Here is a 26,647-nt window from a genome sequence, read left to right on the forward strand (position 1 = left end):
AATTGTCAGATAAGGATTTTTTATAGATTTTTTTAATAGCATCCACGTTAACAGACAATATTTGTAAATGCACAGTTAATACATATATAATATATTAAACATGTATCCTTACATGTTTGAGAATGTGTCGCTGTACGGTATTTATATAAAATAAATTGTTACATTTTAAAGCTATATTAGATGGAGTAATAGGCCTAAACCATCAAAAAAAAAATAATAATAATAATTTCAGATTGGGGATAAATTAAATAAAACATGGTGAAATATGTTGTTTACATGCTTGCTTATAAGTTTTGTCCCTAATTAAGCACACCTGAACCAATTAATCAAGGTCTTCAGACTAGAACCTTCAATCAACGCAGGTGAGTTCGAGCTTTTTGGACCTAGTCTCTGCAGGACATGTACCCTTCAGGAGCAGGAATGAGCACATCTGATTAAAAATGTGTTAATATTGCAGTCATCAGGGTCGACTGAGACTGATTGTGAGACGCTGTAGAGCAGTGAACAGTGGTAGACTGTGGCAGAAGTTCAGCTGGGTTGCTGACAGAGACTCTCACTTGACACCTGGACTTGGATGATCACTCTTCTTGGCTATGATGGAGATTTGTGTTTGGAAAGGTCTTATTTTAGCCCTTTTCTTCTTTGCTGTTGATGGACACAAATTAAGGCCGATTGCTGTTGATAGACCAAGATTAGAGCCGTTTGCTGTTGATGGACAGAGATCAGGGCCGTAAGTAGCATTAGCCTTTAAAGTAAACAAAAGCATCTTGCTTTGTCTTATGCTCTTAGTCTTGGCTATGGCAAACAATTTCTGTGCATGTTCTCTGACCTGGTTGTTTATGGCTTCTGAAGTTCAACTTCTATATGTTTCCACAGGTGGTTCTTGGTGACTTTTCCTGCAGTGATTGAGTCTGGCTCTGATGCCAAATTGTGTGCAATTCTTCTGAAACCCAATGAGACTCTCACAATGACCGTTTCTCTGCTTGATGATAAAAACAGTACGACTCATCTTGTGCAGCAGAGATCTGCTTCCGCAGCAATTTACCGCTGCTTTCGTTTCCAGGTCTAAACCTTATCATGCTAAACATGAAGCATTTGTCTAGTTTGATGTACATTAATGTTTCTCCGCAGGCTCCTTGTGTAGACGTGGAGTCTGTGTGGAAACTGAATGTGGTGGTTAAAGGGAAGTGCTTCAAAATGACAGAAGAGAGGAAAGTTATGTTCAGACCTTACCTGCCTTTGACTTTCATCCAAACAGACAAGCCCATCTACAACCCAGGACAAACTGGTGCGCTACAAATGACCCTTGGATGAATATTAGGAATTTAGAAGTTCTGTTGTGCTGCAAAGTCAAATTCAAGTGCCTGGTGTAATGTGTGAGCATTAATTGACTTCTTATTATTTTTGCAGTGAATTTCCGAGTTGTAACTATGGATGCCAAATTTGTGCCTCTTGATCAAACGGTGAGGCCTAACCTATTTGCTGCTGACAAATTGCAAAATAATGCACATCTTTTTTAGATGCCCAACTTTAGTCCATCATAATTGTGCCTCCCCCCCCCACCCCATGATGTTTGTATATTATCCATGTCTAATATTACTGTGGTTGTGTCTTGCAGTACAGTGTGGTGGTTGTGGAGGTGAGGATTTGAATAGATGGGTCTGCTTTATTTCTGGATGTTCTGATGTCAGGATTGCAGTTTTCTTTTCTGATCTGTTAATTGTTTGAGTAGGACAATCAGAACAACCGAATCGGTCAGTGGACAAATGTTTCCTCAACGCGATGGATATTGCAGCTTTCTCATGGTTTAAACCCTGAGGCTCCGGTCGGGATGTACACATTGAGGGCTTTTATTGGTGACCGAACGACCTCCCAGGTTTTCGAGGTGAAAAAATATGGTAAGTTTTCATGTACGTTCTGCAACGGTACACTAGCAGATGTGAGGTCTTAAAGTGCTTTGTTTCTGGTTTAGTTTTACCCAAGTTTGAAGTCACTGTAAAGGCACCACAGATGTACAGTGTTGGAGATCTGGGGCTGGAAATTAAGGTTTGCAGCAAGTGAGTGATGCTTCTGTTTACTTGATCCCAGATTTCTCCTTTTGTTGTTGGTCTGTTCTTGATCTCTTTCCTTAAAGGGGACATAACACACAGTTCACCAAATCTCATGTTAATCTTGAGTACCTATGGAGTAGTATTGCATCCTTCATATCTCCAAAGAGTCTTTAGTTTTATATTTTTAAAAGTTACAGCTTTACAGTTCTCTCCGAAAACAGCCAAGTTCCTGGAGGCGTGCCATGGGCGGAGCTAAAAAGTGACAAGCACTTGGCCTGTGCAGCGCTGCTGAATGAAGCGCTTTGATGGGCTTGCTCTTGCTCTGGTCGATGTGTGCATGGGTGCGCTCTTCCAGGAGAAGTGCCTATACAAGGAGTTCCACCCTTTATGTCGTCATGAAGAGCCATGCTCAAAAAAACTTTCTGAAACGTATGCGAACCTGGAAAGTGTATTTGGCACAGATATACTCTGTTCTACATCCAAGTCATTTTTTGAAATTGTCTCTTTAACAGTGTAAATAACTCAACATGCATGAAATAGAATTAGACCCCCCCCCCCCTTTAAAATACTTCTCAGGTACACGTATGGGCAGCCTGTACCTGGTCAAGCGTTGGTGGAAGTGTGCCGTGAGCCGTTTCCATACATTGTGGTTCCTGGGGTGACTCGTCTGTGCATAAATAAAACTGCTGAGGTATGACTACTACAATACGGCTCGCTCACTCATGTGGTTGACTTAAATATGACTTTCTATGTTCTGCTGCCAGATGAACGCTGCTGGCTGTGCCTCCCTTTCCTTCAGTACATCAGTGTTTTTCACCACTAGATTTGAAAATAATCTGCAAGATGTGTTTCTTATTACTGCCAACGTCACCGAGGAGGGGACAGGTGAGCTACTGGTTGATCTGAGCTAGTGGCATGTGTTTTGGAGGATGTTGGCGTTTTTGGTGTGCACATGTTTGTGGTTTCATTTTTCCAGGTGTAGTGATGTCAAAATCTGCAACAGTGTCCATTACGTTTGAAGTTGGTAAGGTCACATTTTTGGAGCTCCCAGAGTTCTTTGACCATGGATCAATGATTAACGGAAAGGCAAGTAAAAGTTCATCACTTGTTACAGCAGCCTTCACATTGGTTCCTTTTCTTAACCTGTATTTTTTTATTTTTTCCCAAAAGGTCTCCGCATCTGATTTCAGTGGGAAACCAATTGCAAGCAAGGCAGTCTATCTCCTGGATGGTAGCCAATGGCCCACCAAACTGCTTTTGAATTTGACGACAAACCAGAATGGACTTGCTGATTTCAGCCTCAACACTGCTGATCTCCCTAAAGCTGATCTTAGTCTGGTGGTAAGTTGATATTTTTTTTTTTATTCATTTATTTTAAATGAAGACTTGTCACAGGAACCAATTCCATTCATTGTTCCCCAGGCAAGTGCGACTCCAGAGGTTGTTTATGGTTACAGATCACCATACTTCAATTCAGAAACAAGAACAGTTAAGCTTCTCCAACCTGCTAGCCCCTACAGTCCAACGTTTAGTGAACTGACAATAGTGAAGCTTGAGCAGCCACTGAAATGCGGCGCCAACTATCCAGTGACCATCAAATATTCATTTGTTGGAGAGACTGGTGACTACAACACTGATATCATCTATATGGTGAGTGGACACTGGTTTTGTAGTGATCTTTGCCTTTTGATTGCTATGCTGGTCTATTTGTCTGACACTTTATGCACTCTGCCTATCTTGTCAGGTCTTGTCCAAAGGAGTTATTGTCCGTCATGGATTTCATAGGGTTAAAGCCTGGGCTTCTAATACCATCATGAGTGGCACGGTGTCATTCCAGCTGTCTGTCAGTGTAGATATGCCTCCAGTAGTGCAGATTCTGGCCTTCTGTATTCTACCCAGTGAGAATGTAGTTGCTGCTAGTGCATCCTTTGACACAGAAATGTGTTTCCAAAACCAGGTATGATGTATCACCCCCCCACTGTGGGGTGCAGTGACTTGTCCTTCAGCTTGAGCTGGTTCTTGTTCCAGGTTTCTCTGCAGTTTTCTCCAGCTACGGCTGTTCCTGGTGAGGGAAACGTTTTGACGGTCTCTGCTCAAGCAGGATCCCTCTGTGGCCTCAGTGCTGTTGATCAGAGTGTCCTGATCATGGAGCCAGGAAGACGTCTGAGTGCTGAAGCGGTATCCATGTGCCATTGATCAGATTTCCTATTAAACAATGTAGATTTGAATCCATTGGTGACACATCATACCAGTTGGTCTTGTTTGTGGGTTTTTAAGTTGTATTCCTCTTATCCTGTGACCATTTGTCCATCTTTCAGTTCTTTTGATTAACACATGATGACTTTAAAAAAAAAAGGGTAGAATTCCACAGGTGGAGAACTTAAAACTACTTCAAACATTTGACACGTCTCCCCCTCCACCCCCCAAATATTCTCAGGTGTTCAGCTTACTTCCAGTGCGATCGTTATCAGATTATCCATTTGGTGTCGAGGATGAACAGGAATGCCTGAATGTTCGACCCCGTCGAGCTGTTCCTACAGGCCAAGCTTACGAAGCTTTCAAGGTAGAAAATGGTCTGTATATGTCAGTCAGTACTCTATTTTGAATGTGACTTGTAGTTTGAACTGTTGCTTTAACAGAGTGTGGGACTGAAGATCGCAACAAATCTGCCCGTCCGAGAACCTCAGTGCCTGACGTACAGAGACCTGAATTACTATCGCAACTTCTTCTATGGTATGCCCATTAGGTTCTTGATCTAAAATTAGCCATATGATTTAGTAAAACTACAAGAAAAGGAAGCAGTCACCATGATTATGCAAGGGTTTGATATTTATTTATTTATTTATTTATTTATTTTTTGTTTGCACTGTAAATGTCTAAGGTTTTATGGATACTGAATATGAGGTTTAACATGACTCTTTACATTATTTATATTATATATATATATATATATATATATATATATATATATATATATATATATATATATATATATATATATATATATACACACAGGCACGACTAATGCCTAAATGTTTTTTTTTTTTTTTTAATAATCCCAGATTTGTGAATCCAAATTCAAGAACCACTAAATGTACTTGTTGATTTCATACTGCATAATTTTCAAAGTCATCAGATCACTGTTGTTTGTGTGATTGTCACTTTCGTGAATGCACAGTGATTCGCCACCAATTTTGGGCATTCTTCAATATTGAGATTGGATAAAGCTCAATTTGTTGTTGCAGTCTTGGTATTAATAGCTCATCTCCATTTTATGAGTTGGTCGTCCGGTTGCCTTTCCAAAACCTGAAGTGGCTCTTGCTGCAGTAGCAGGTAGTGGAGACAAGAGCAGTTCCTCTTTTGTCGTGACCATCAGGACTTACTTTCCAGAAACATGGATCTGGCAACTCGCTCAAGTGGGGTTAGTGAAGCATCTTGTGTTAAATCAGTAGTTGACACTTGACGCCACTTACCAAATAATTTACCTCTCCTGTCCCCGCTTATTTCTCTCTTCGGCTATCCTTCAGAGACACTGGATCCACACAAGTTCCTCTCACAGTTCCCGACACTATCACAACATGGGAGACGGAGGCATTTTGCTTGTCCTCCAAAGGTTTCGGTTTGGCTCGTCCTGTTCAGCTGACTGTCTTCCAGCCCTTCTTCCTGGAGCTCACCCTGCCTTACTCAATCATCCGTGGGGAGTCTTTTGAGCTGAAGGCCACAGTCTTCAACTATCTGTCAAAATGCATCATGGTTTGTCACGGTTTATATATATCAGAGATATACTTTATATGTATGTGTGTATATATATATATATATATATATATATATATATATATATATATATATATATATGTATATATATATATATATATATATGAGAGGATCCATATTGGTCCTGTGTCTTTGCTCCATGTTACTGGTTTTCATTGGCAGGTTAAAGTAACTCCAGCTACATGCTCAGCCTTCACACTTAGACCATTTAATGAGCCGTATTCATCCTGTCTCTGTGCCAATGGGAGAAAGACCTTTAAGTGGGTTCTCTCAGCCTCTGTTCTCGGTCAGTTTTGGTCCATTTGTTTCTAAATTTGAAGCATATATGAGTAAGTGAGGTGTTGCTCACTACCTGTCTGTCACTGCAGGACTTGTTAATGTGACGGTCAGTGCTTCAGCTGAACAATCCAAGGCTCAATGTGGCACTGAGATCGTGATTGTGCCAGAGAGAGGACGCATTGACGTAGTCACTCGAAGTCTACTTGTTCTAGTAAGTGTGGTAACCAGCCTTGTTAACCAGTTTGATCCTTGAGCTCATGCTGCTTTGCTGATGTGGTGTTTTATTGCTTTTTTTAGCCTGAAGGAGTTGAGAGGACAAATGCTCAGAGTTGGTTACTGTGCCCAAAGGGTTTGTTCGCATGCAACGATTCCCAAACACATTCTCTCAAACATTAGCCTAGCGCTCAAAGCTGATCTATTCTGTTTGGTCCACAGGAAGTGTTCTTTCTGAAGATGTGACTCTGACGTTTCCAACAAATTTGATCCAGGGATCAGCCAGATGCTCAGTTTCAGTCCTTGGTAAAATTTTTAATTGAGTAGAAACTGACATGTGATATTTGGCAGGACAACTTTTTTTGTTGTTGTTTTTTTTTTTTTTCTGAGTTTTACACTTTACTTCTCGTAGGGGACATAATGGGCCGTGCACTAAAGAATCTGGATAGGTTATTACAGATGCCATATGGCTGTGGAGAACAGAATATGATCGTTCTTGCTCCCAATATTTACATTCTTCAGTATCTGGAAGTCACGGGCCAACTCACCACAGCCGTCCGACAGACCGCCACCGGTTACCTTCAAAGCGGTATGGATGAGCAGATGCAATTTGTGTATTAGGGAGACTAAATCCTAAGGACGTTCTGTCCTGCACTTCCTATTGAATCTATCAGACTCTCAGATACTCAGATTCTCAGATACTGTGCATGCAATATTTGACCTGAACAGGATACCAAGGACAACTGAACTACAGGCACAGTGACGGTTCATACAGCACATTTGGTTATGATGAATCAAACACATGGTGAATTTCACACTGTTCTTCGAGTATCCTTTTTGTCACCTTTTGTTTGTAAATTCAGTTTGTCATGAAACTTCCATGGCCAGGTTGACTGCCTTTGTCCTGAGGTCTTTTGGTCTAGCGACACGCTTTGTATTCATCGATCCAAATGTCCTTCAGAGTGCAAAAGACTGGCTGATGAGCCAGCAAGGTTCAAATGGCTGTTTCATGCAACGGGGGACTTTGTACCACAATGACATGAAGGTATGCATGTTATCAAATGGAATGTACCCTAGAGTCTGTCAGAGTGGTTTTAATCCATATGCAGTTGTGCTTTAGGGTGGAGTTGATGATAATGTGACCATGACTGCCTACATCACTGCATCACTGCTTGAACTCAGTGTCCCTGTCACGGTAAAAACATCTCCAGCAGTTGTATGAGCTCCTTGTAAATGATCCTCATGTTCTGGCAGTTGTCTGATATTTTCTTTGTTTCTTTTTCAGGATCTTGTCATTACCAATGCTCTGTCATGCTTGAGGCCTGTCGTTGGGAACCTGGGAAACACTTACACCACTGCTCTTCTCACCTACACCTTCAGTTTGGCAGGAGAGACCAGCACTCGAGCACAGCTTTTAACCATCTTGAACAACCTTGCCATTTCTGAAGGTGATATTCACCAGCCTGTTGTTGTCTGTTTGTTGTTGAGGATCTTTGGCATCAACTTTCTCCTCTGTTCCCTCATAGGCACTAAGCTCCACTGGTCTCAGACTTCATCTGTTGATACTCTGGCAGTGGAGATCAGCTCATATGTGCTGCTAGCGGTTCTTGCGGTACAGCCTCTCACAACGGCTGATCTGGGCTACGCTAACCGCATTGTCAACTGGCTTGTGGCCCAGCAAAATCCCTATGGAGGCTTTTCCTCCACTCAGGTGACTGACCACCAAACATGAGTGAAATAATTCATATCTGAGTGGAGTTTTTAATCCGGTGCTTGTTATATAGGACACAGTGGTGGCTCTTCAGGCTCTGTCGACGTATGCCACTCAAGTATTCAGCTTGGGTGGTTCCAGCACTGTTACTGTACAGTCCTCAGAAGTAGGAGGAGATGTTCATAACTTCGATGTGACTCGGGACAACAGGCTGCTATATCAGGAAAAACCACTAAAGACCGTTCCAGGCATATATAATGTTAAAGCAACAGGATCCACTTGTGTGTCTGTGCAGGTCTGCATCTTAACCCTATCGGTTTCTGATTCTTTGGTGCATGGCCTAATTCTGTGTCTTCCTTGCTCTGCATACTATAGGTTGCATGTTTCTACAACATCCCAACACCCATTAAAGTAGCCAGGACATTGAGCGTCGAAGCGAAGGTGACTGGAGACTGCCAACCACTTGGAGCAAATCTTATTTTGAGCTTCACAGTGACGTAAGAATGGCTTTGACTTTCTTGAAACCAGCTCATGTTTGACTCTTACAAAGAGATGCTGATTCTTGATGACTAAACCCCTTTATTTCCACACCATACAGATACGATGGCCCAAAGTCAAGCACTAACATGGTTATAGTGGACATTAAGCTCCTGTCGGGTTTCATGGCAGATACGTCACCGGTTCGTATGCATTTTAAGATTTGCAAAGTCCCGAGATGTTTGAGGCTTCGTGTTATTGTGTAGTTAACAATGATCTTTTCGTCTCAGCTTGGATCTCCACCTAATTCATTTGCCCCACTAGTGGAGCGGGTTGATGCCAGAGATGATCATGTCCTGGTGTATCTGAAAGAGGTGAGACTGTGTACAATGGACATTCACAAACTGACATCTTTTCATGTGCTGTGTATTGCTGTTCATCCTGTTTTGCAGGTTTCCAAATGCAACCCCATGAGTTACAATCTGCAGCTGAAACAGGTTCTTGCAGTGAATAATCTCAAGCCAGCGGTTATCAATGTTTATGACTACTATCAGCCAAGTATGTTTTCATCATCCTGGTGTGTGTTTCCCGAGAGCAACTTTGGTCGTAAATTCTGTTGTTACCAATAGTGCAATTGAGCTTGCGACCATAGTTGGCTAATGATGCTTTTGGGAAACGCATCACTGGTCATTCTTTGCTTTGGCTGAATTCCCTGTTGAACATGATCCAACTCTTTTTATGTTCTTCTTTTAGGTGATGCATTTGAGACTACCTACACATCTCCCTGCCCATGATTTGATTCTGTACAGGTTAGAGTATAACTCAAATAAAGCTGCTTTTATGCAATGTGATTTTGTTGCTTTTTTTATGGGGGCTTTCACATTTTGGAGGAATTGAAAGTAGGACTCTGGCCTGTAATTATTATTACAGCCCAGCCCAACCCCACCTGTTTTTTCACCTGTCCCAAATGAAAGACTGGCATTTTGAAACAATTGTGGCGATTTCTGTGATTGTGGCTCCAAATCAGTGCTCTTATGTCGTACAGTGAGAGAGGTTCAAAGATGGCCGTTGTTCTTGTGACCAAAACTAGCCTACGATACAGAATGATCATTGCACAGTGTGATTACTGGTACGGTCTACATTACGGTCTACTGCTTAAAACAGACATTTCCTGTAAATTATCCCTCAATTCTGATTGGTTGAATGGGATGTTCCAGGATCAACAAGGATGTTGATCCAGGAACATGTTTTACTTGGTGAAATTGCGTTCACCGAACCAGCTAATCAAGGTCTGAAGGGGTTACTAGGAAGCTACAGGCAGCGGTTTTATCAGGGTTGGAGTTGAACTTTGCAGGATTCTGGCTTTTCAGAACTAAGATTTACATGCAATTTGCTTTCACACCTTGTAATAACTGTATTGGCAAGCAGATTCAAATAATAGATGCATTGTCATTACAAGAGCTCTCTGACCTTTGATAGACAGCAAGGGTCTACCATAGTCAAGGCACACAAACGTGATAAGGACTTCATTAAAATGGTCTGTGATTATCAATGGTTTAACCATCATTTTAGGAAGCTACGAGAATACATGCATCGTGATTAGGGATGGGAAGATTCACAGATTTGCTTGGTGCATCGCATAAAAGGTAATGATGCATTTCATTGATTTCAAAAAGTGTACATCGGATACCAGTTGGCATTTGTACCACAATGCATCGTTTCTAATATATTTGCATCAATAAAAAGCGATTTATTTATAGAATTTCTAGTGGATGCACTATACTTCTATAAACTTTGTTTAGAAAGTGATTATATGTAGACTGATTTCTCCTCTCTAAAGTTGCTCAAAAGCATTCTCATTGTTTTGGGGCATTAAATAATATATGTAGAATTTTAAATCTGTATTTTTGTGATAGCAGGAACTGTAATTGTAATGGGTAAAAGTAAGCTAATACAGCCCTAATTACTAATCTTCAATGTGTTGGTGTTTTTTTTTTTGTTTTGTTTTTTTTTATAAATGTAGTTAAAATGTAGTCTTTTTCATTATTTTCCTTTTTAATTTAGTGATTTTTAATGCTTTAAAGAGCAACTTTAGCTTGTAGTGTTTTGCTATCTGTTCTGCTAACTACAAAAGGTACAGCTGTCATAAAACCAGAGAGAAAGGCTGCATGGCTATAATGGTTTGTGAGAGAGTCGGTGGTAATATCATTGCGTTCCCATTGGTCAGTGTTAGAGGAACTCTGCTCAGCCTGACAGTTAGCCTGCCCTGGACCAGGTTGGTTTCCCAGCATACATTGCCACAGTGAGGCTCATCTGTGTTAAATTTCTTGGGGTGTTAGAAGTCAGAAGACACTTAAATGGTTACTCCACCGCAAAATGAAAATTGTCATTAATCACTTACCCCCATGTTGTTCCAAAACCGTAAAAGCTTTGTTCATCTTCAGAACACAATTTAAGATATTTTGGATGAAAACCGGTAGGCTTGAGGCTGTCCCATAGACTGCCTTGGGCACGGCTGACACAGAAGAGCATAAGCCGCCTGCGTACAGCTCAGATTTGTCAAAATGGTGCTGCACTGATTTGGAGAGACACAGAGGAAAGGAATTGTTGAATAAAATCGTTATTTTTGTTTTTTTGTTTACAAAAAGTATTCTCGTCACATCATAACTTTATGGTTGAATCACTGATGACAGATGGACTCTTCTGACGATGCTTTTCATACTTTCCTGGTCCTTGACACTGTTAAAAAAAAGGTTTATGGTTGTTTGCATCAACCATAACTCCTTCAAAAACAGCCAGAAACCTTGGAGTTGTGATTGAGGATCAGCCGACTTTCTCAAATCACATTGCTAAAATTGTCTGGTCCTGCAGATTTGCTTTATGCAACATCAAGAAGATCAGGCCCTTTCTTTCAGAACATGCTGCACAGCTCCTTGTTCAAGCTCTTGTTTTGTCCAGGCTGGACTATTGCAATGCTCTCTTGGCAGTCTTCCAGCCAGTTCTATCAAACCAGCAAGATTTATTTTTAATTAGCCAAAAAGAATGCACGTCACACTTCTGTTTATCAATTTGCACTGGCTACCAATAGCTGCTCACATAAAATTCAAGGCATTAATGTTTGCCTACAAACCCACCACTGGCTCCGCACCCCTTTACCTGTTATTTCAGACTAATGTGCCCTCTAGAAGCTTGTGTTCTGCATGTGAACGTCACTTTATTGTGCCATCCCAAAGAGGCACAAAATCACTTAACGCATTTTAAATACTACTGTTAAATTATAAATTTTCAAATAATGTTTTAAATCTTTTATTTTGAACCGCCCTTTGAACGACTCACTAATGCGTCAAGCTGCTGACGTCTGCTGGTTAAAACTTTACAAGTACAACAAAACTCAGGCCAAATGCATGAAAATGCATTTTACAATCAATTGCAAATGTTTTATTGAAAGTATAATGTTAAAATGCAATTTACACATCAAGTACCAATATTAAATATGAATGAGTCTGTAAACAGTGGTATTTGGTTGTTTTAAAGAGAACTTGTTTAAAACAAGAGATGCAAAGGAGCAAAAGTAATAACATGCCTCTCGTGGGTCAGGCTTCACAGCAGATATGCCCCTAGTTTGTATGTGTTTTAAGATGACATGTAAAATCCTAAGATGCCTGAAGCTCCTTCAGATGAAAGTGTTAATCTAAAAGATGGTCATGTCCTATCACCCAATGCATAGGTTCCACGAGTGGAGCTGGTTGACGCTGGAAATGACTGTGATATCTGTGAGAACATCTGAACATGAGCTGCTTTACAGTCATCACAAACAGTTACACTTTACAGTTATGGGTCCCAGGAATGACTAAATTGATTGAGAGAAACACAAGCATTAAAAAAAAAAAAACACTTAACAGATGGATCACAGATTTGATCAATATCAGAAGTATTTCATATCTTAACAACACCTGATGGTAGTTGATCCCAAACACCGTATGAATGTAGTCATGCAGTTCTCCTGGTTGGAGATCATAATAAATACAGATGACTTCACAGATACAGCTAAAAAAAAAATGTACAGTACAGTCCATTGATTTCTAAAGTTTAACTACTTCAACGAAGTGCATAGTAAAAAGATTATATAAAACATGTACATAAAACTTTAGAAAACCCAATCTCCAGCATCTATGTATGTATGTAGTGTTATGTATGTGTGCTGTTAATCGATAAAAAAAAAAAAAACTAATCATATTTTTCTGCTTTTTTTTATACTTTTATATTGCAATAATTTCACATTCAATCTTCACATTAATGTACAAACAACATAAAGACAGTATATTTATATATATGTTTAATGGCATCTTTTTTATGACTAAAGGCCAGTATCAAAGATACCAATACTGACTTCTCTATAGATGGTTTCAATGGCAACAACATACATAAACGTTACTGCGCATGTGCGCTTTTGTGGCCCTAACTTAACTTCCGGTAGACTTCAAAATAGAATCAATAACAAACGGCTAAGTAGTTCCTCTAAAGTAGATTATTTTAGATAACAAGCAAAATATATTTGCTGTGTAAATCAGACTTTCTGAAGATGCAAATTCATTCTCTGCCAGCTTTAAAGCGGGAGAAACCGAGGTTTCCCCAGTAACTGCTGTACACGAAGCAGCGCTGAGCTCACAAACGCAAGATGAAATGAAAATGATATCAAATATTTAACAGACTAATTAAAGATAATCTTCCTTCAGAAATACAGTGATATAAAAACACCCGCGCCTCTTTTTTAATTTTTCAACATGCAGTCGTGCTCGTGTTTATTCAATCGCCTTTTTGGTAACTTCATGACTTAACTGACTATGAGATTGCATGCACGTAGTTTATTTTGCACTTTGATATGAAAGAATACAGGCTACAACGCACGCCAGCACCTTTGTGTGTACAACTGAAGAGCACGCGCTGCGAACACAGTACCATTTCGGCTCGCACTCTTTTGATTCACGCCTGGCACTGAAGTGAAATGGAGCGTGTGTCTGAATAGTCTCCTGTTCTAAATAATAAAATTACATGAATAAAAGCACTTCATGTCAAGAGAAAAAGTGACAGAAGCAGCAGTTGTGAGTGAAGTGGCCAAACCTAGCCCCGCCCCTGCATTAATTGCATTAAATATTTTTAAGATGTTAAACTGAAAAAAATTTAATCGTCTGCGTTAACACGCTAATTTTTACACCACTAATATATATATATTCAAGTTAGTGGATTATATGAGACATAACCACTAAATGACAGGTCATTAACCATCTGTCCCATAATAACAGTGTGAAATATGTTAGGATGCATCTCTACTGGAGTCGCTCCTGCTCCAGCCACACCATGGCGCTCTGCTGGCTCAGGATGCTGCTGCGTATGACAGCCAGAAGCTCATCCGTGCTGCTCCATGCGTTCGGCTCCACCGTGCTGAACATCACAGGGAGAGTCTCCAGCTGCAGCTCCTCCATCTGACAGGCCTCCATCAGGTCCTCCTCTCTGTGGCCCGATAACAGCTTCCTGAAACACACACACACAGGTTTCACTGGGTTTGAGGACTGTGTGACATCAAGAGCTCAATGCTGAGCTGATTTTGTGACTACAGTGTCAAGAGACAGACGGATACGGATCCACACCTGAACTTGCGTCCCTTCTTGTCTTTGGGTTTGATGTAGATGATGATGGGATAGATGCTGTGCCTCAGGAGATTCTCCACATGATTCAAGCCCAGCTGAAGCAGACAGTGTTTGTCCTGAACACAAACACAAAGTTTTAACACAGCTGTGACTCTCTGTGTGTGTGTGTGTGTGTGTGTGTGTGTTACTGTATACCTGGTTAATGACCTCTTGAATACTCTGTAGTTTGATTCCCAGTGGTTGATCTGTGGAGTCTATGAGGAACACACTCTTATCCTGACGCATACAACTTTCCACTGGCTCTGCACACAATAATAATAATGGGGAAAATAATCCATAAAATTTATAATAAATTACTGAAATTATGAACTAAAAGGTATCAAGATTTTTAACGAAAAAATTGAATGAAATGTTAAAAACTATTTTCAAATAGACAAAGTAAATCCCAGCTGTAAATGCAGGAGCTGTATTATTTTATTATCATCGATCCTATACTATTATAGTATTTATTAGTCATTTTTATTAATATTTAGATTTCTTATATTTTATTTTACTATTCATTTTCATTTAAGTTTTTTTTGTAAGTAGTTTTTTTAAGTAGTAAGTACTATAGTATTTAGTACGATTTAGAATTTTTTCTATCTTTGTTTAAATTTTAGTTCATTTTAGTTCAAGTTTTACTATTTATTTTATTGCTTGTTTTGTCATCTTTAATCATTTTAGTAGGTTTATATAATTGACTAGCTGTCAGTTTAGTTCATAGTTTTAGTTTAAAATTGAATGAAATGTTAAAAACTATTTTCAAATAGACAAAGTAAATCCCAGCTGTAAATGCAGGAGCTGTATTATTTTATTATCATCGATCCTATACTATTATAGTATTTATTAGTAATTTTTATTAATATTTAGATTTCTTATATTTTATATACTATTCATTTTCATTTAAGTTTTTTAACCGCAGTAACCATTTTTTTTTTTTTTGGGTTATAGTTTGAATTATTTTTTATATTTCTACTTTTCTTAAATACATTTATTTTAATAAGTTGTAGTCATTTTGTTGTCTTTGTATCATATTTAGTAGTTTTTTCATATTTTAGTAGTAGTAAGTACTATAGTATTTAGTACGATTTAGAATTTTTTCTATCTTTGTTTAAATTTTAGTTCATTTTAGTTCAAGTTTTACTATTTATTTTATTGTTGTTTTGTCATTAATCATTTTAGTAGGTTTATATAATTGACTAGCTGTCAGTTTAGTTGAAATCTGGGGCAATTTCTATTGTGTATTAATATATTTTCAGGGAACATTTAGTTTATTTCAAGTAATAGGCAGCATGGTTGTAGCTGTAGTGAAAGTCTGCTGCTGTACCTGGATGGCAGGTGTTGAAGTCCAGACCGGATTGTGCCGGCTGCAGCAGCCGCTCGATGATCCCGCGGGACAGAATAGACGGGGAGAAAACCACCGGACGTTTGCTGAAGACCCCAACCATCTGAACTAGACTGAATGGGATCAGCTGTTCCTCATGACCCAAATACACACACATTCAGAACTCACAATATTCGCTCTGATTGGTTAAAGGTTAGAGGGGGCGGGGCTTACGGTTACTGAGTGTGTAGAGCAGCGGACTGGACGAGCCAATCTTGCGATAGTTCGCCGCGACCGCTTTAATGAGCCGAAGGCGCTCAGAGGTTTTCTTAAAGAACTACAGATAGACACAAAACAAACAGCTTAGCGTCTGTGAGACAGACAGAGACAGACAGACAGAAAGACAGGAAGACCGTCACCTTCCTCCTGGACTGATTCTGTTCCAGCGCCATCGTTCGAAGTCTAACCAACAGCAGCTGCTGAGCCCTGAAGAGAAAACACGAGTCTGATGTGTTTGATATGACACCAGACAGATGTTTAACATTAAACATCCACATCATCTAAATATGAACTTGTGGTTGCTCTTCTTCCCTGAATGTTTTTGCATGCTGAATTATGATGTGGTTATTTAATAATTAATATTTATTCAATATTGTCAACAGTTGTTGCCTTATTAGAGCAGACTATGTGACTGGAGATGATGGCAACAAACATTTATTTATGGAATTAAAAGATATATACTGTATATGTGTGTGTGTGTATGCACATTTGTGTTTAACAAGGAAAAGCCTCTCTGAGATACAGGAGTTTAAAAGAGATAGGATGACACAATAGCAAAAAAAAAAAAAAAAAAAACACACCACTTATATGCACTTTCATTGATTTTTAGTCACTACAGTTAAAGGAATGCTATTTAAATACTTCATAATATTTCAGTGTTCATGTATTTCTCATGTATTGCATGCATTATGTACCTGTTGTAGTTGGGCACGGCTCCGGCCTGCAGCGGCGCCCCCGTGTGTTTGTCCACGCGAACGCAGCGCCACTGATATTTACCATTGTAACGCGTGTCGGTGACGTGCAGCACATCATCACAGCAAACCCTGAGACACGGCGGGTCACTATGGTGACAGAGGTCAAGGTTCACGCGCACGTAGAACGAGTCGGCGCCCGTGAAAGACGGAGACGAGAGCTCAGCCAGTAAACGAGAATAACCTGAGACGAGAATGGAAAAGACTGAATCATTATAGAAAATGCAATGAAACATTCACAATCTCATGATTTTTATCTGAACATGATACAATTTCAAATTCTCAATTTATGCACACACACTTGATTTGAGAAGGTTTTTTAGAAAAACGGATGGAGTGCATGTTTGTCTCTCACCATCGGGATTGTGTGTGTGTTTGAGCGCGTTTGGTTCGGTCCACCACTGCACTGAGAAATGAGCCACTTCAGCCGTACACTGATTGAGACGAACACGACCCTCGCCGAACAACCCCTGATTCAACTGACAACAGAGCACGTGATCTGAATGTGTTTCAGTGAAGGAGGAACTTCCTCTCTGACAGGAAACAGTTTTCTTTCTCTCTCACCTCCAGTAGTTCACTGCCCTCCCTCAGGCCGCAGATCTGTGCAGGTGAACCCGCCCTGACCGTCTGCACAAACACACCCGTCCGGTTTCCTCCAATGATAGTGATGTCGTCGGCCAGACTGACACTTTTGGATGAGGAGGAGAGCGCCAGAGACAATCTGAGAAACAAATGAGAAGAACATGAGACAAAACAACATGATGAAGGTCATGTTGATGCTGATGATGGGTTCATACCGTGGGGAGGATGATGAAGGTTTGATCGGGAGAGTTGGAGTCACATTGATCAAGTCAGGAGGAAAGAGCTGAGATGGCAGAGAGCTCCATGAACTCAACAGACACGAGTCTGAGTCCTCTACAACACACACACACACACACACACACACACACACACACACACACACACACACACACACACACACACACACACACACACACACCATTACTTACAATCTAAATACAAACTGAACACAGACAGTGAATCTTCACAGGTCCCATGATTCAGTTTGATTCTAAAGGTAAAGATCTGACATTTTTTACATTACAGTACAAACAGGGGTCAGTTTTGTCAAGACACCAACATTTCAGCTGCAATGATTTTCAAAACCAATTTAATACCAAAGATAACACAAAAACGCCTATTGAACACTTATTTGTAACTTTCTTGCTTATGTTTTAATTGATACATTTATGAAGTTTTTTTAAAATAATTAATAATTTTATTTCTAAAGCACATTTAAAGTCAGCTGACACTGACCAAAGTGCTATACAATAGATACATGATAAAAAAAACATCACCAGATAAATAGATATTGCAATACAATATCAACAAAAAAAACAACAACAACAGACACACAAAAACATACAAATATATACATGAAAATGAAGAATTTTATTTTAAAAAATAGAATTTAGTAAAGAGCAATTATTTTATCTTTTTATCAAAATTACTGCAGTTTTATGTCTCACAGTTCTGACTTATTTTGTCTGAATTGCAATATATAAACTCAGAATTGTTAGAAAATCAGAATTCTGACTTTAGAGTTTAGATCTCACAAATCTGACATTTTTTGCATAATTCTGAGCTTACATCTTGAGAAGAAAAGGTCAGAATTGTGAGATACAAAAGCTAGATAAAAAGTTGCAATTACAAAATGTGGTAAACAATGAATCAGTCCTGCAGTTCTTTAGAATCAATTCAGAATTGACAAACAAAGAATCGTGACACATCAGAGAATCTTTTTTTTTTTTTTTTTGCTCCCATCTCTAATAGACAGACAGGTTTGGACTAAGATTCACAGACAGACAGACACAGACAGACAGAGAGCTGTTTCACACACCTGTATGCGGCTCGTTCTCGTCACTCCCCCAAGATTTCAGATCAAACCTGCAAACACACAGACAGTGAGACACCAGTGAATCATGAATCAGGTGTCGTCCTTCACTAGTTTAGTGATGTCTGTAAACTAAAGCTTCAGATGTCGATTAATGTATTTAACACAATTTGCAGTGTTTGATTTGTCTTACTCTACGTTTGCTCTGCGGTTGATGGAGTTCATACAGGGAGGAAAGGGAAATGTGGAGAGTCTGTTGATGTCCTTCTCAGTGTTACACTCCTGCACAATCACAAAACACACAGTGAGATTCAAACACAGGACATGATCATCACTGCATCATCGAGTGAAATGATATATTTATTTACCGGCGTGAGCAGATTCTCCTCTGAATTAGAGCAGCAGGAGTCTTTGACACAAACACACAATAGCGTCAAAAAAAAAAAATACATCAACAAGCTTTAAACAATGCAGACTGTTTCAAAGCTGCTTCACAGTAACAAAATAACAGAATGACAGCGTTAATGTTGTAAAAATCTTCAATTATGAATCAATCTCAGCAGTACAGCAGCTCCACAGAAGAAAACAATGTTGTTATCCAGTTCAATTCAGATCAAATTCTGTACTTATCCCTGTCAGTTAAATACATACTATTACTATTCACACAGTAACACTCACCTTCAGACTGCTCACAGATCTGAGCTCGAGAGGTTGACTGTAAAAACACAGTGACAGCATGAGAGAACATCACACACATGTGCACTCATAACACGACTGTGTGTGTGTTTGTGTGTGTGTGCGTGTGTGTGTGAACTCTGACCTTCAGCTGAGCTCTGAATGTGAATGGACTGGGACTCAAATCAACTGAACAACATGGGCCGAAACACTGATCCTCACTGAACAACGACAGGTGAGACTACAGGAACACACACATACACATGTTAGTGAATGTATAGTATAGTATAGTATAGTATAGTATAGTATAGTATAGTATAGTATAGTATAGTATAGTGTAGTATAGTATAGTGTAGTATAGTATAGTATTGTGTAGAACAGTACAGTATTATACAGTCCAGTACAGTGCAGTACAGTATAGTATAGAGTAGTACATTTCAGTATTGAATAGTACATTGTGATATAGTACAATGTAATAAATACAACAACAAGGTACAGTACAGTATAATGTACAGTATTGTCCAATGCAGTATAAAAGGCTTTAGGTTAGTGTATTATAGTTGGGTATAGTGCAGTGGAGTGTACTGTGAATTATAATCTCTATCTTAATATATTTGTAGTATATAGTATAGCATGTAATATAATAGTATGGTATGGTATAGTGTAATGTAGTATATATATTATATGTAATATAATATAGTACAGTGTAGTGTAGTATAGTATATTATAGTACAATAAAGTATAGTGTAGTATTGTACGATATACTGTAGTACAGTACAGTGTCATGTAGTACAGTGTTTATAGTACAGTGTAGTATTGCACAGTATAGTGCAGTGTAGTATAGAGTAGTACAGTTCAGTATTGAATAGTACACTGTGGTATAGTACAGTGTAGTAAATACCACAACAAGATACAGTACAGTATAATTTACAGTATTGTTCAATACAAGGCTGTAACCATGTCTTGAACATTGGGGGGGACCGACTAGTATATATATATGGCCTATATTTCGTGACTAAAAACTACTGTGTGTGACAACTGTGTGTGACTATAAAAAAATTTTTAGGAGCAGCAGTGCGACTTTCTTATTCTATTGTTTTAAATAGACATAGTATAGCATGTTATAGAATAGTATGGTATGGTATAGTGTAGTGTAGTACTGTACAATATAATATAGTACAGTGAAATTAAGCATAGAATATTATCATATAATACAGTGCAGTACAGTGTAGTACTGTATAATATAGTAAAGTACAGTGTAATGATGTAGTAGATTACAGTACAGTGTAGTACAATACAGTATAGTGTAGTATTGTACCATATAGTACAAAACAGTGTCATGTAGTACAGTGTAGTATAGTGTAGTATTGCATAGTGCAGTGAAGTATAGTATAGAGTAGTACAGTTCAGTATTGAATAGTACATTATGGTACAATGTAGTGTAGTAAATAGCACAGTATAGTACAGTACAGTAAAGTATAATTTACAGTATAGTTCTATAGAGTATAGAAGGGTACAAAGATAGTTTGGTATAGTGCAATGCAGTACACTATGAATTATAGTCTATACTTCAATATAGCATATAGTATGCTTTAGTATAGTATATGCTGGGAGTTTAGTAGTGGTTTTTCAGACACCACCCTCAATTGAGAAACACAAGCATGTCATGTGTAGTCTGTAGTATGTAACGTGTAGACGTACGCAGTGCATGCAGGTGTTGCTCTGCTCTCTCCGCTCTCGGTTTCTCTCCATCTCTCTCTGCAGCTGCTCCAGGCTGCTCTGCAGCTCCGCAATACGTTTGCGCAGACGGTTCTTGTCCAAGAGGCAGTCGGTGAACTCCAGCTGCAGACTGTCACGACTGCGCAGCGCTAAACAGACACACACACACACACACACACACACACAAACACAAGTGTTTAAGCACGTTTGTGTGTGTGTGTGTGTGTGTGTGTGTGTGTGTGTGTGTGTGTGTGTGTGTGTGTGTGTGTCTGCGAGAGAGTGTGTGTTTGGTACCTGGTCTCTCTCTCTCTCCAGCTCCATGATCTGGTTGAAGTAGGACACACTCCTGCTCTGCTCCGTCTCCCAGTCCAGCTGCAGAGTCCTGATTCGCAGCTGCAGCTGCTCACACTGAGACGCCAACTACACAAACATATTATATATGTATATTTGTATGTATGTATGTACATATGTACATATAAATACATATGGTGAGAAACATGCATGATTGATAACAATATGATCAATATCATGGATTTAGAACATAGACTCTATTTAATTCATGCCAACTTTCAGAATAGCTCATCCAGTTACAAAAAGTTCAAAAACATAAAGTATTACTGAAAAGGTTTAAGACTAATTAATAAATTAGTGTATATTAAGGAGGATGACTCACAGATGAAATCTGTTAATTTATTTTATTATTTTTGTTTCAGTGATATACTATTATAGTTTTATATTATATAATTTTATAATGTTTTATATAATTTAACGTTATGAAACTATATAATCTTCTTTAGAGCTGCTTTATAGTTGAAACTGAAGATGTGAATGAACTGATTGTTGAACACTGTTCCTGTTTATTACTGTAAAGCTGCTTGAAGCATTTGTATTGTATTAAGCACTATACAAGTAAACTAATTTTGTAATGAGTTTTAATGGGTTAATTTTCCAACTGCACTTTATTTACACGTTAAATCCAACTTTACAGCGCACACAAAACAAAGGCAGATTTCACAATGGCATACTCATACTATCTGTTTCATATATGGCAAAAAATGAGCAATATGCTAGTATGTGATTTCACATTGAGCCTATAAACACCACAGACACACAGAGGTTTGCTCTTACTTTCTCTCTCTGAGTCTCTGAGCTCTCCAGCTCCCCCTGCAGTCGGGCGATGGTGCTGCTCAGCTCCTGCCGCTGCTCCGCCGCCTCCCACCGGTCCTGCTTCAGTATGTCCAACAGAGCCTAAAACACACGATACATCAGACGACCGACACACACTCCTGTATGTGTCTGCAGGGTCCCTCACATGACTCTGACCTGATTTCCAGAGTTAAGCTCTCTGTTTCTCACAGGGAGCGGTGGTGTCTTCTCCGGACCTGCAGGGGTGCCGTCACACACCCCACTGCTCGTGTGATGAGTCAGCGAGGGGGCGGAGCCATAGTGAACTTCTTTCTCCACCTCCTGTAATCTCTTCCTGAGCTGCTCCACCTGTCAGTGACATCATCGCATGGACATGCCCACTTTGAGCCTGACATGAACTGTGCGTATCTGGAGTGTGAAATACTGATTAATGTTGACTACCTCTGTGAGCAGTTCTCTCTCACGCGCTGTAGCTTTGCGTTGTTCCTCTAGTGCTCGCGAGTATTTTACAGCCTGTTCCAGATGTCTCTCCTTCAGCAAACCCAACTCACGACTGCCAGACTCCCAGTCCTGTCTCAACCTGACCCATAAACACACACATCGAAACAGATCTACATATATGCATTTGGCAGATGAGATATATATATATATATTTATTTCTGTCATGACAACTCTCGGAGGGCTTGGCATGGTAAATGTGAAATGTTTTTGGTCTTGGCGGAATAGATCTGCTACGCTGCTGCTGCTGTGGCAGAACAAGTACCAAGACTTGCTACTGCCAATACATCCACAACATGCTGCTGTGAGCATATAAGAAATACTGCTGCTGCACATACAACATATATCTATATCCCCCATAGCATACATGATCACCCTGTAGCAGATCTTATACAGGTGGAGCTGGGGAAGGAGGAGGGTTTCTGAAGTGCGCTGCTACTGCTACAGCAAACGCTAGCCAAGTATTGAATGTTGAGCAGCGAGCTCATTGGCTACCAATACAGGAGAGAACCAATCAGCTGTGACATGAGATAATGTCTAAAAATAACTCTAAAAATAGAGTTTCATGCCAGAACTTTGTATATACATGCACAAAACCTGAAGAAAATGACAAAAAAACAAAAACAAATTACTAGTAAATAAAGGTTGTGTAAGGATAAATAAATAAATATGCAGTGAAATGTGAACCAATTTTATTTTTTCATGTTACATGAAAAATTGTGAGATATATCTTAAAATGAAAAGTCTCATTAAATACAAAATGATAAACACCTTAAAACAAAATTAAGCTCACAATTATACTTTTAATTTTATATTAACATACTGAATTCATGCCAATACATATTAAATGATTAAAACAGTTCATAATTGTATATATATCGATAGATAGATAGATAGATAGATAGATAGATAGATAGATAGATAGAGATTAGTGTTTAGTATCACTGTACTATATATATGTACTATATATAGACCAGTGTTTAGTCTTTTTTCTTAATATTTAGAATTTTATTTTATTTTTCGATTTTCCTTTTTCTTTTTAATTTGAAGTTTTAGTAGTTTTTATGTGTTTTTGTCATTTTTTAATTGTCTATACAGTTTTTATTTGAGCTATTTTAGTATATCAAGTTTTGTTTAAGTGAAAATAAGAAATGTTTAAAAGTGTAAATGCATTTTACATACACTAAGTTTGAGAAGAAATTGGATATGTGTGCTTTCTTCACCTCTCCAGTTGTATGCGGTCCTGACGCAGCTCCTGCGCTTTGCGTTCAGCTCGGCCGCGCTCGTCCTCGGCCACGCGACAGCGCTGAGACAGACGCCGCTCACACACACGGCTGCAGTGCAACTGCTCTCGCAGCTTACGAACCTCCAGCAGCAGAAACTGAGTCAGACCCTCAGGACCCTCCTCATCTACACACACATCACACAAACAACATTAACAAACAGCTAGAACTGCTGCCAAAGAATAATTTGATGACATTATTATTGTTTTAAACAACTCACTTAATTTTCATAGATTTCTTCTTCTTTTATGCATAAATTCACATGATCGTGTAACATTTATTTGTTTTTAGCATAAACTCACCAAATTTTTATATATTTGTTCTTGTCTGAAGCATACAATCCACATAATTTTGATAAATTTGTTCCTGCTGTATGCATAAACTTACACATCTTTGATAAAACTGTTCATGCTTTCAGCATAAAACCACTTAATTTTGGGAAATGTTTTCGGTTTAAGCATAAACTCGCTTAATTTTAATCTGTTCATTTATCATGCTGTCATACCACTGTGTTCACTGAACCAGTATTTAGAAAGCAGTAAATCAGTATTCGCTCCACGTGATATAATAACGAGTGAAATGAGGCGAGTTCACAAACATTTAAGAAATAGTACGTGTAGTATGCTAGTGTAGGACTGTGAATTCAGTTTTACTCACCCAGCATGATGGAGCAGCGCTGTGTCGGCTGTCGTCCGGTCAGCTGCGTGAACTGCTCCGGATGGTAAAACTCCAGCGACTCCATGAAGGCCTGGAGACCGCGCTCGCCACGCCCCCTCAGGATATCCAATAAACGCCCTGAGCACAACAGCCAATCAAATCACTGAACACTGATACAGACACACTCACCCACCAATCACATTCCACTCCACATTCATTCCTCCTCTGATTCTCTTTTAATGTGAACATTTGCATCCAGATTCACATACTATCCACCATAAATAGTATGCTAGATGAGTACGTACTAAATCATTATATTGGTAAAAGGGTTAAATATTACCTACAACCCTTTGCATTACACATGAGGAAAAGCTTATTTGGTTCCTTATTGACTTTTCCAGATACAAAAACGTAAGGGAAATGAGGCTGAAGCTTTACAAGGAATGAACTTGAGCGCAGCGTTATGACATGGCAGAATTTCCCAATGCGGCTGTACTTTCTTACTACAAGCTCTCAAATATGTACTTTCCATTACCGATGGGAGAAATTTGAATGATTGACTCTTACAAAGAGCTCAGAAAACGTGCCGGTGACACCAGCTGGTCAAAACTAAAGGACATATTAATAAACAATTTCCAATTTCATCTATTAAATGGAATCTAAAATGCAAAATGATTCACTCTTTTGACGCACTCAGAAAACACACTGACCAAATCAGCTGGTCAAAACACCTTTTACAAACCACCTGAAAATCTCTTCAAAAAGTGTAGTTTTTTAAATGCAGTATACAAATGCAAAATTATTTTCTCCTGATTCTCGAATGAAAATGGTGCAAATGCAGTAAGAACACATGCACAAACTTTTACAAAGCAATGGAGAATATTTTCACGAAAGTGTAAACCATTAGATAAAATCATCAAATCATTAAATATGAAGTACATGTACAATTTGTTTTCTTTCATTCAGTTCTACTGCTTGTTTTGTGTGTGTTTTGGGAGGATTTGGATACTTAGTCCATTTGATTTCCATTTATACACACATCTGCCATTAAATTATAAAGCTGACTTTATAATTTCAATTTCAAATGAATTAAAACCATAATAGACCACAATAGCTCATTAAATTCACCATAATTTTTAAGATGTCAAAAAAATTCAAAGGAGTATATCGCAAAACAAACACTTGCAATAGTATTTTTCTCAAATTCTCATATTAAGTAGATCTTCATTATACTTCATATTTTTTATACATAAATCAAATCATAAATCACTTTTTTGGGTAAGAATACACTACTGTCATAATTCCTGTTTGGTCTTTGATAGTCATTAAAAAAAAAATAATAAAAAAAAACATTGAAAATTCAAAAATTACTCGCATTGTTTAACCTCGTTTAAATGTTGCCGGTTTTTTTTCTCTGGCTTTTTTTTTTTTACTTTATTTTTTATTATATATGTCTTGTTATTGTTTTTGCTGTTCTATACTTGTTAATACAACTTCATTTAAGTCCTTTGGCATGAATAAAGACGCAGTGTTTGGAAAGCATGTGTCATGTTTTGCGTCTCACCGGCTCTGCTGATTCTCAGTGGATACTGACTGGAGTTCAGCACCTCGTCCTCGTCCTGCTCGTCGATCACCTTGCATTGCCGCAGGTACGGCGTCAGCTTCGCCGGGTTTAAAATGCGGGTCAGTTTGTGTCGCACACCTTCCACTCGCTCCCACAGCTCCTCGTACTTCTCCTCCTCTGAAGGAGACATGAGCGAACTCTCGTCTCCCAGCGGCCATTCACCTGCGAGAAAACAGAAGACGTTTATGAAACTCACGATCATAACAGAGCAGCTGCTCCTGAAATGGCAGGTGGTGTGGGAGCCAAGAAATTGTGCATGTTTTCGTAGTTGCTTTAGTTTACAATGAGTTACTTGCTGTTTCTTTGTAATTGCGAAATTAACAGTTTCAACACCATTTTTGCTCTTTCTTTCTTTCTTTCTTTCTTTTCAGTGTGTTTTGGTGAACTTGTGTATATTGTACAATCTTATTAACTGTTTGTATGTTACTGTATGATATTTATGCTCCACTGATGGGTATGTTCAGAGGTGAATCTTCATGCTTAAAAAAAACAAAAAAACATTCTTGTACAAATCACATCATAAAAAAATAGTAAAAAATAAAAATAACTTTGTTGCATACACACCAATCTCATGTTTTCTCATGAGATTGGGGTGAACACATGT

General features: G+C 38.8%; 2 protein-coding genes across 4 annotated transcripts in view; one reads left to right on the top strand and one right to left on the bottom strand.

Moving 5' to 3' along the window:
- The first annotated feature begins 290 nt into the window (after window positions 1–290).
- LOC109108327 (alpha-2-macroglobulin-like) lies at window positions 291–9,356 on the top strand. Of its 3 annotated transcripts, none has more exons than XM_042719405.1 (35): window positions 291–362; window positions 458–730; window positions 877–1,063; window positions 1,132–1,288; window positions 1,411–1,463; window positions 1,619–1,639; window positions 1,733–1,898; window positions 1,973–2,057; window positions 2,628–2,742; window positions 2,816–2,936; window positions 3,028–3,137; window positions 3,222–3,392; window positions 3,474–3,701; window positions 3,796–4,008; window positions 4,080–4,229; window positions 4,489–4,614; window positions 4,691–4,784; window positions 5,331–5,472; window positions 5,579–5,804; window positions 5,988–6,111; window positions 6,194–6,315; window positions 6,402–6,453; window positions 6,540–6,623; window positions 6,730–6,906; window positions 7,047–7,122; window positions 7,206–7,362; window positions 7,438–7,512; window positions 7,603–7,765; window positions 7,844–8,028; window positions 8,102–8,323; window positions 8,404–8,525; window positions 8,627–8,708; window positions 8,796–8,879; window positions 8,958–9,063; window positions 9,259–9,356. In XM_042719405.1, exons 2-35 carry the CDS (start codon window positions 594–596, stop codon window positions 9,297–9,299), a joined length of 4,374 nt encoding a protein of 1,457 aa, XP_042575339.1. In that variant the 5' UTR covers window positions 291–362; window positions 458–593; the 3' UTR covers window positions 9,300–9,356. The 3 variants fall into 3 exon arrangements, with proteins under 3 accessions (XP_042575339.1, XP_042575341.1, XP_042575338.1); XM_042719407.1 differs by having other exon boundaries at window positions 340–362; window positions 465–730; XM_042719404.1 differs by lacking the exon at window positions 291–362 and having other exon boundaries at window positions 371–730.
- A 2,482-nt stretch (window positions 9,357–11,838) lies between these two features.
- Window positions 11,839–26,647, bottom strand: part of zmp:0000000896 (caspase recruitment domain-containing protein 11) — a 16,430-nt gene continuing 1,621 nt past the window's right edge. The window contains exons 2-24 of the mRNA XM_042719409.1: window positions 25,984–26,205; window positions 24,420–24,557; window positions 23,703–23,889; window positions 22,423–22,561; window positions 22,159–22,329; window positions 21,964–22,083; window positions 21,130–21,255; window positions 20,818–20,985; window positions 19,262–19,357; window positions 19,120–19,156; window positions 18,810–18,850; window positions 18,635–18,723; window positions 18,448–18,494; window positions 17,345–17,462; window positions 17,112–17,268; window positions 16,903–17,026; window positions 16,491–16,731; window positions 15,936–16,002; window positions 15,751–15,853; window positions 15,520–15,678; window positions 14,349–14,455; window positions 14,154–14,269; window positions 11,839–14,037 (exon numbers count right to left, since the gene is read on the bottom strand). Coding sequence (XP_042575343.1) covers window positions 13,833–14,037; window positions 14,154–14,269; window positions 14,349–14,455; window positions 15,520–15,678; window positions 15,751–15,853; window positions 15,936–16,002; window positions 16,491–16,731; window positions 16,903–17,026; window positions 17,112–17,268; window positions 17,345–17,462; window positions 18,448–18,494; window positions 18,635–18,723; window positions 18,810–18,850; window positions 19,120–19,156; window positions 19,262–19,357; window positions 20,818–20,985; window positions 21,130–21,255; window positions 21,964–22,083; window positions 22,159–22,329; window positions 22,423–22,561; window positions 23,703–23,889; window positions 24,420–24,557; window positions 25,984–26,205 — 2,978 coding nt within the window. The 3' untranslated portion in view covers window positions 11,839–13,832. The remainder of the gene's footprint in view (window positions 14,038–14,153; window positions 14,270–14,348; window positions 14,456–15,519; window positions 15,679–15,750; window positions 15,854–15,935; window positions 16,003–16,490; window positions 16,732–16,902; window positions 17,027–17,111; window positions 17,269–17,344; window positions 17,463–18,447; window positions 18,495–18,634; window positions 18,724–18,809; window positions 18,851–19,119; window positions 19,157–19,261; window positions 19,358–20,817; window positions 20,986–21,129; window positions 21,256–21,963; window positions 22,084–22,158; window positions 22,330–22,422; window positions 22,562–23,702; window positions 23,890–24,419; window positions 24,558–25,983; window positions 26,206–26,647) is intronic.

The sequence above is a fragment of the Cyprinus carpio genome, chromosome B3 (genome assembly GCF_018340385.1).
Source record: "Cyprinus carpio isolate SPL01 chromosome B3, ASM1834038v1, whole genome shotgun sequence".
Taxonomy (NCBI): Eukaryota; Metazoa; Chordata; class Actinopteri; order Cypriniformes; family Cyprinidae; genus Cyprinus; species Cyprinus carpio.